The sequence below is a fragment of the Lygodium microphyllum genome, chromosome 4 (genome assembly GCF_053477565.2).
Source record: "Lygodium microphyllum isolate KBCC chromosome 4, Lygodium_microphyllum_v1.1.10, whole genome shotgun sequence".
Taxonomy (NCBI): domain Eukaryota; kingdom Viridiplantae; phylum Streptophyta; class Polypodiopsida; order Schizaeales; family Lygodiaceae; genus Lygodium; species Lygodium microphyllum.
In genome coordinates, this window is record NC_141138.1 from 77476537 (window position 1) to 77486332 (window position 9796).

A 9796-nucleotide genomic window follows, 5' to 3' on the forward strand; every position below is an offset into this window, starting at 1 on the left:
CATGTTGCCCTATTTGGGTTGAATATGGGTTGGGTTGGGTACAATGGAGCTTCACCAATGTTCAATGTGGCTAGCCAAGTGTTATCGAGTAATATGGAAGACAATGGAGTTGCTTGATGGAAGAGGGGAGAGTGGAGGCTCTAGCTATCCGCCAGGTACTGGAGCCCACAACAGACCACTTTGAGGTATGGGAGATTGTAGGGAGTTTTACATGATGGCACATTTGGAAGGCGTGGTGTCAGCTGCTATGAAAGACAAGCACAAGGTGTTTGAAACATGTTGGTTTGATCGTGATTAATGATGTTGTCTATGCTGAGAATATCGATCACTAAGGTAGCTTGTGGAAGGCTCAATGAAGCCTTAGATGAAATCCCAATAAGCTTTAATGAACTTGAAAGAAGCTAGAAGCAAATCATATCTTGAGTGAAGAAGCCATGGCTGCAAATGAAACCTTTGTTGTAGGTCTTTGAATGCGAGCTAAAGAAATGTCAATGGGTGAAAGAGCAACCAAAGAGCTAATTGGCACTACTTACGTAAGGAGATAAAAGGTGGGACTATCGATAGAAATATAAATTGATATGAGCAAAGAAACCATGCCAATGGTTGCTATGAATCAATAAGTGGAGATAGATTTTAATCGTGCCCTTTTGAAGAGCCCACCCCTGTTCAAGAAGAGCATGTAGAAGATGGAGAAAAAAAAGATGTAGAAAGGAAAGCAAAAGTGAGAAGAATAGGATACCAACACTAAGCTTCAAAGGAAAGATGGTTCTCTATATAGTATACAAATTGTTTGGAGGGAAAACATTTTGTTCAAGTATTCGAGAACTTTTAGAAAATGATATTAGGGTCAAAATGGAGTGTGGGAACGAGAAAAATGTTATCCATATGCCATGTTAAATGACCTTGGGCCTCTTACTTTTTGTGCATAAATGAATTTATTCACCAAAATACTAGAAATGCTTTACATTGATAGATTGAAAAAATGAGATGAAATAGAAAATAGTGAACAAAAATCCAATGTTTTATTGTTATGATAGCTATTCTCCTATTGATTGATAACCTTTCTCGCTTTAGAACTACTCTAGAACTAAAAAGCCCAAATGCAAGTTAAGGTTTTCCCTAATGGATGACAAATGATGCTAACACAACTAGGTAAGCGATGGTGTTCATTGCCAAGTTGAGAGATCAAATGTTAGCCACATAGTTGTCCAAAGTGTGAGGAGTGGGAGTTGCATAAGCTAAAGCATGAGGAGCTAGAGTTTATTTGATTACAGATTGGCTAGCTTGCTTGAGATTTCCCTACATGATCATGCATGTCATTTCAATGTCTAGCATGTGATTGAGCATCATGTCGATTTTATTAATTAACCTAGGCTCTAATTGTTCAAAACCAATCATTGGTCTAATTTACCTTTATATGTTGGTCTTGGCCTATGGTGAACACATAGTTGCAATTATTTTGATTGATCTCCATGAAGTGGGTGAGCTCTTGGTGATGTGATGGTGGATTGGTATCAATAGATTTTGTTCTTAATGGAGTAATGTTGAGAGAACTGGACTCGATTGACTCTTCACCATGCTATTTATGTTGGATTCACCCCAGGCTCTATAGTCATTAACACTATGACCTAGCATATAGGGCCTCAAGGAGGTCTAGGGTAATGTAGAGCAATGCGAGATGCATGATGGATGCGTGGTTTCTCTCCTCAATCTTCTCTCCCTAATCTTTTCTTGTGTTTCATTATTGATTGGTGAGATGAATGAAGCTTGCATACACATGCATGTTAGCATTTTAAGGCTAAGAAGATTGTGTCTCTCACACCTGCTTACTTTTTTCTTTTAACACAAGTTTATCATTATGCCTTTTGTAATACAACTTTAAGTTTTAAAAGCTTCACATATGGCATCATGGATGGCTAGGCTTTTAGAAATTCATTCTACACTACAGTGCTGTGTAGACTCACATGTCTTTTTGGCCAGCTTTGGTAATTATTGAACTTGTATCCAAACCAAGAAAAAAAGAATCAATGTTCGAGGAAGTGGTGTCAACTAATGAGAGAGCCGGTTAGCTTTGAGGATTTTTTATTAGACAAATTTTCTATTAGACTTAAACCTAGACAAATTTTGGCTCATAAAATATTTTGTGAACTAGTGTGAATTTCTAGTGAAATGTATGTCCAAATTGATTGATTTGCAGCTTAAGAAGAGTTTAATGGCATTTTTAGCCCGAGTCTCATAGGACAAAACTGTCTTGCAGAGAGAGCGCAGGCGTGCTACCTAGAATGCGCCATAGCTTCTCAGATCTGCCAGTACAGATAGATTACTCTGGGACTTCCTGCGTAGCGGAGGAGCTCCAGCATTCCATCCAGAAGCAGGGAACATGTCGTGTCTGGCCCTGTCCCTGCAGCCCGTCAACGGCCCCGACATCCTTCTACAAACCAGGGAGTGGTTCCCTCCTGCTAGGGCTCTGATCGCTTGCTTCAACTTCAGGGACACCCGTGAACTGTATGCCGGCGTGAGTAAACGCAATGTCTCTGCAGATGCCTTGACTGGCGCCGAGCGGCTTGGCGACGAGGCACTTGCGGCTTCAGGCGGCCAGGTTGTTGTCGGTAAGGAAAGCAAGTTTAGGGTTTTTTACCGTCTCGTCAACAGCATTTACGTCCTCGGCATCACGAGCGTAGATCAGGATGATGCGGCCATCAATTTCTTTGAGTGTACGGCCATTGTCAATCAGGCAGTGTCAGTCCTTGTTGCCGCTTGCAAGGGTGTCGATGTCACACCTGACAAGCTTCACCGGAAGTACACGGAGATCTACATGGCCTTGGACGTGGTCTTGCATGGTGTGACTAATTCACGCCTCGCAACCATCTTGGCAAGTATCCATGGTGAAGGAATCCCACAGATGGTCCTATCTGCCACTGATGCAGAGAATCGTGCTCGTGGTGCAGACAGTTGGAATCATGTCAAGGTACAAGCCATTGAGCAACTCGCAAATGTCGATGTTCTATCTTCTGCTACATTTGAGCTCCCAGAGGAGACTCTTGCAGCAGGAGATGAGGTCATAGCTAGCCTTGCAACAGCTACGCAAAACTCCAGTACTGACTCTTCACAGCAGGTTGTGGAGGAAAAGCCTGCAGAGAACCCCGATCCTTTTGCTATCAGTGATAAAATCAACAAACCAGAAGAACTTGCAGGTGGCTTTAAGAAAAGTAAGGAGCCATCTGATCTCACAGCTGTACTGGCAGACCTGGATGTTCCGAAGATGGCCGCAAGCACAAAAGCAACATCCACATTTGTTGGGGTAGAGGGCTTTGAAGGAGAATATGGAGGGCTTGATTTTGGTGAGGACAGTGCAGCTTTTGGAGGTGCTTTTGAAGGGATTGTAGATGCTTTTGGTGGAGGTTTGGATGCGTCTGAGTTTGGTGCAGTTCTGGAAGAAAAGGCTAACAAAGGGCTGGGTGGGTTGGAAGAGCTGGAAGGTGGAGGAAAGCCAGCAGCAGCAGCAGCTGCTACTTCTCATACCCAATTGACAGCTGCAGGAAGCATATCCAACCAGGAGAAATTGCTACTAGAGCCTGGAAAGCCACTTATTTATCTCTCTGAGGAAGTTCATGCTCATTTCAAGGGCTCAAGACTGTTCCGTATAGGAGTACAAGGTTCACTTTTTGTAAAACACAATACTGGACAAGATGCCTCCTTTGCATTTCGGCTGGATGGCTCTGCAGGAATCAGAAGGGCACTCATGCGAAGTACATCTGTCAGCAGTTTGGGGAAGAATCTTTTTCATGTTCGCATTTCACCGGCAGAAGAACCTGTTGCCATCATGAAGTATCGTCTACATCCTCGTTTTACTCCATTACCTCTTCGGTTGCGGCTTGTAACTCACCAGACTGGCTCATTGCTTTCTTTCATGATTCAGTATGTGTCCAATCCTTACCTGCCTGCTCCTCTTAGAGAGGTAACCTTTGTTGTCACCTTACCATATGTGCCATCCTTGTTGAAAATGTCTCCAAAAGGATCACTAAATCGGCATTCCAGGGAAATTAGGTGGCATGTGCAAGAAGTTCCATTGCAAGCTTCACCTGGTTGCCTTCGCGCCCAGTTACCTTTAGAATCAGAGAGCAAGGTAGCCAATGGGGGTGAAAAACCAACTCAGAAGATTGTAGTAGAAGCTCATGTGGAGTTTTCTTATAAAGGGCAATCACTGTCGGGCATTGCCATTGCACCTGCCACTGAGGGGAATACGGATTTTTCTGTTGGAATGCACACGTACAAGGCAGGCCATTATACATGTTCCTAGATAGAGGGTCAAGATATGCATTATTGGCGACGGGCCTTGTAGAAAAAAGGAGATCAATGTAGCTGTGTTTTTGGAAGCCAGTGACTGGATTTATGCCTTGCAGGATAAAAGCTAGAGAAGTTCAAGTAGCCTGAAAAGATGTGGTCCCTTGAAAAGCTACTGAATGCCATTCTGTAATGATGACTTGGTACAATAACTTTCTTCGAATGGATGGTGCGTGTCTCGCTTCATTAGGATTGGAACAAACTTCAACATCATCAAGATATCCAGATGGGCCTGTTCCTACACCATTGATTCAATTGAAGAGCTCTTCATAGCTACTGTATGGTACTCTCAGGTGTGCTTTCTGAGCAGTGCAGCTGGATGAAGGGTGTTTTCAGCATGATGTTGTCCTGATGTATAACAGTTTTCCAAAGAGTACCATTCTCTATAGATTTTGGGAGGTTCTTTGCTGCTCTGTTTCACTGTTATGTGCGACACAAAATAGGAATCAAAATGTACTCATATCTGCTTGATCCTTTGTGCGGTTGGATGAATTCATGTTAGTTTATGTTATCAGCTGTCATGCTTTTGATCTACTTGAGTATTTATGGCAGAGGCTCTTTGTGCCAAGCTAATATGTACGTTAATGCAATACTATTGGAATGTATCTATCTACTTCTTTCCATAAGGGTGGACACTGTTGGTTTGTATGAATTGGGATGAGGCATTTCTGTTTTCTTGCTGGTGTTTTTCATCCTTGGATGCTACATATCATAGTTTATACTGACCTTGTACCCAAGTGGAAAAGTGTGCAGCTTTGAGTGTCATCATGAGTGGTCGATTTGCCGTCATTATCTTATTGCCAGGTTTTAGCAGATCAAACATAGGCCAAGCATGCTTAAATTCAAGTTGCTTTGATTATCTTATTGCCAGGTTTTAGCAGATAAAGCACAGGCGAAGTATGCTTGGGAAAAAGGACAGGTTTTGGCAGGGAGAATGGTTGTTTGATTATCTCATTTGCTAGGTTTTCTCTGATAAGAGTCAAATATGTAGGTTGTGCAAGATGAATAGTTGGGATAGCAAGTGCTATAGGTTGAATGGAGGATGTTGAGATTCCTTCAATAATGGGGTCTGCTTTTTGAGTTTACTTCAGAGATAGATGTTTATTAAAATTGAAACAGTGCCAAGTATCTGCATTCTGATTACACTTGCCAATTTGAAGTGCAGTCTTAGGAGCTACTTTGGGCTTTGAAATATGTCACCATTTACAGCATTTTGACTGAGATTACAAACTAATGCCAGGAAAAAGCTAGTGTTGGCAATTACATTGGTCGTCACCATGAGCATTGTCAACTAGAGTGATTCTGTTTGCTGTGCTCCATCAGGACAAGAGAATTTTGCTCTTATTTGAGTGGGCGTTGTGTGAGAAGCCCATCTTGTGGCTTTGATGTTTTGACCCACAAACAGGAGTCACATGAATTATATGTTCCATCAGGACGAGATAATTTTGCTCTTATTTGAGTGGGCGTTGTGTGAGAAGCCCATCTTGTGGCTTTGATGTTTTGACCCACAAACAGGAGTCACATGAATTATATGTTCCTGCTTTTTCTCTACCTCCAAGTTTAAACTGCCTTTACCACCAGTAATGGAAGAATGTACATTATGTGTCTCTCTTTCTCACAGGGGGGTAGACAGCCATTTTGGGAGGCCGCTGTAAGTACCTTACCATTGTAATCCAGCTTCAAGCTAGAGCTAGGCATAGCTCTAGCCCCTCAAAGTTGTGAGTATGAGAGGCTGCCATAGCAAACCCTCAAAGTCTCCCTTGTGTTACCTCTCTCTCTCTCTCTCTCTCATATACACCGTAGGTTGGTGTAAAGATTCCGTACCCCATGTATCCTCTCAAATCTAAATTTACAGCTTTCTTTCCTCACATAGTAGTAAGACAATGTATGGATCTACCTTGCTACCTTCTAGCCTAAGTGTACAAGAATAGTCACAATAGTTATTCCATGGTTCGTAAATACACCACCTATTGCACACACATTCATATGCACATGAATTAATCTATTAAACTTATAAACTAGGGATGGATTCCACTGTTAGCTTTGCTTGGCGAATAGAGGCACTTGTTACATTGATGGTAGACACTTTGCAAGGCATGGATAATAGCCTCCTTTGGTTCTCGGTTAATGCATTGATATGTTAGATTACCTTACTTTTTTTGGGAAATGTGAAAATAAAGTAAGAAAAATACGGTGGTGGTTTCTTAGCTTTAGATTATTCTTCACCTTTGTTTAAGATACGGTTTTCAATGAGGCAATAGCTCTTGATAGTTAGAATGTTTCATAGAGCTCATTAGCAACAAATCATGGTGGAGAAAAATACGGTGGTGGTTTCTTAGCTTTAGATTATTCTTCACCTTTGTTTTAAGATGCCGTTTTCAATGAGGCAATAGCTCTTGATAGTTAGAATGTTTCATAGAGCTCATTAGCAACAAATCATGGTGGAGTAGATTGAGGTTAATCTAATAGTGGCATATATGCTTTGAGTGCTTATCTATTGTAGAGACTTTCTCATACATGCACCATAATCTTTCTTTCTTTACACCACAATTATAGGCTCTTAGTGTTACTCTCAAGGCCTACAAATTCACATGATGTGTCATATGGGCTATGTCACATCTAAGGAGAAAAGTGTGCATTATGCCATCTTTAATGAGAAAACTAAGACAACCTAATAAGAGAGAGAGAGAGAGAGAGAGAGAGAGAGAGAGAGAGAGAGAGCTCCGTTATTAGGGTTTTTTGTGTAAAAAGCTAATGGCACCCACTCCAACTTGGGTTCTATGAACCTTAAGAATATTCTCTTACAAATGTTTATGTTTCGTAAAGGAAACATGTATGAAAAGTAATTCTTTTTTGAAAAAGCATTTTCTTGAAGTGAGTGAGGTGTAGCCTCGTGGGCTTCATAATGATCCATAGTCCGCGAAGCGAAGTAGAGGGTGTGGTTGTCAATGCCAACTAGTGGATTTTAAGCATGGTGAAGGGAATTGAAATTCAAATTGCTTCATTTGAATATAAACACAAAAAGAAACTTTGCTTATTGGATAAATAGTGCTTGGTTTTATTGTTGGTACAAGGGATTCCTCTACTAATAGTATCTTACTTGACATAGCCTTGGTGTCTTGCATATGCAGTCTTGCACCCGATCTTTTTAGAACATCAACAGTAGGTTGAATTCTATTACTATATGAAATGGCAAGGTTAGGGTGAATAAGAAGTGATCAATTAGTGGTACTTGCACTCCACGATCTTGAGGGGTGAAAGTGGCTTTGATTGTACTATTGATGTAAGATAAAAGCAGATATTGCACTTTATCTCTACATTTTTGATTTGAAACACTTGGCTCAACCACTTTTCTGTATCAACTATGTGCTCATTGTGATTGATTAAATTGCTAGAAAGGATCAAGTTATCAACCCATCCTCCAACTTTGGGATTTGAAGTCGACAAGGTAAAGTCATGCATTAGAATGAACTAGTGTACTCAATATCAATCTCCAAGATCTCGCCAAGCTTGACAATTGGTGCAAATGTCTATAGATGTTTCAGCCCAAGCTTTTAAGCAATTTGCCTAGGTAATAAATCTAGCTTTGTGCTTGTCCAAGGTTCTATCAACATAGTATTTGGTCTTACAGAAGCAATGGAGGTGCACAAATCAACTCCCACATACAACTTCTCTCAATGGAGTTGAGCTTATCTTGCATGCTATACCATGAATATCTTGTGCTATCTCAATGGAATTGAGCTTATCTTGCATGGCGTGTTGCCGCTTTCTTGTGCTAGAGCCTTCCCTATGGGAGTAGATTTGTGTTCTAGTTATAGTCATGTAATTTGAGCAATGTTAAGGTAGAGAAGCGCTTGATGGTCAATATAGAACATGATGGGTCTAGCAAATAAGAAGTGTTTAGACTTTTTAAATGCATAAAAGTAATCAAAGATCCTCTTGTTTTGTGATCTTTCACTATGACAGCTTCTTGATTGCAAAACATCAAAATAGTCTAGCTTATGTTTTCTAAGTTGGCATAGTCTCGCCCAATGCTATATTTGGATTTGCAAAATAGTCTAGCTTATGCTTGCCAAGTTTGGTATAATCTCACCCTAATGCTTTATTTAGATGCGTCAACATGAACATGGATGTAATTGTAGGATCGAGGCTACATACATGCACAATTGGAGCAACAAAGAAATAATGATTTACAATCTCTATTCATACTTAGACATTTGCCTCCACCTTGTTTTCTTCATCATAGAAATTTAATAAGTTCACTTTTTCAAGGAAAAACTTCTCCTTGAGCTCGATTAGTTATTATCCATTTGGGAAATCTAGTGTCCTTAGGGTCATATGACTTCTCTTAGTTTCATCTGTCTTGCTATTTTTGACTCAAAAAACAATTTGCCATCCATGTAACACTTAAATCCAAAATTGCATAGAAGTTTTACCAATTATTTTTTAGTAGCCCAAGACTTACCCTTCTTTTAACATGTCTTTTGACGTTCATTGTCATGGTTCAACCTTGTCTTTGTGTGCCATAGCTTGAATCTGGAGAGTTCTTCTATTTTCCATGATGATGCAAAAAAGTTATTTGTAATTCTATCTATCTTTTGATGTTGAACTTACTACATGGTATTCTCAAAGCTTCACCAAGTGGATGCAAAAAAATGACAAGTGACAAAGCAGAGTAGTGTTCCTTTATTGGATGTATTCTAAAGTTATCCTCATGATTCAATTTGTATCCATAGATAATAAAACCCATAGTCATATTGCATCTAGACAAAAGAAAAAGATACTTTTGGAAATGATATGGACCAAGATTTTACTCAGTAATTTGAACCAAATTTGCATAAAAACAATCAATCAAGAACAAGAATGAGTTGATCCATATTGTGTAAGGACATATCTTGACTTAAGCATATAAAATGAGTCATTATTATGATGACCAAGCCATATAATGTTGATTGTAATTGCCATGGAAATCCTCCAATCCTATGGATTGATAAGAAAGTGATGTGAAAGATTTCCATAAGCCTATAGTGATCAAGCGCTTCTAGATAGTCCTTCATAGTATTGTCATTTTCCTTTTTCATTCCTAGCAAGCTCACACAATTATTTGGAATAACCATGATCATGTTGTTATATAGCCAATTACGGTTCTGTGATATTTTCTCACCATTTATGGTAATGTTCATCCAAGAGAGTTCTTTGCGAAAGATGCGAGGTCACATCATCTTAAGTTTCATCCACTTAAGATTAGTGGTTAAGTTTGCTATCTTGCTATCTTGACGAAGAAGCAATAGCCTTTCTAGTCAGTCTTTACTCAATGTGGGTGAAATGAGAATGGGTTATGGTTTAGAAAATTATATCATGGTCTCATTAAAATTGAAGTTGCTTGAATTGGTAAGCTACCATGAACATAACTTGGAAAGTGCGAAACAACATCACGGTCTCATCCATGCTC

At 39.9% G+C, this 9796-nt stretch overlaps 1 protein-coding gene across 1 annotated transcript; it reads left to right on the plus strand.

Moving 5' to 3' along the window:
* Positions 1 to 2207: 2207 nt before the first annotated feature.
* On the plus strand, positions 2208 to 4855 carry LOC148037203 (muniscin carboxy-terminal mu-like domain protein). The gene has a single exon (XM_087676129.1). It carries the CDS (start codon positions 2381 to 2383, stop codon positions 4298 to 4300), a length of 1920 nt encoding a protein of 639 aa, XP_087532255.1. The 5' UTR covers positions 2208 to 2380; the 3' UTR covers positions 4301 to 4855.
* Positions 4856 to 9796: the final 4941 nt, after the last annotated feature.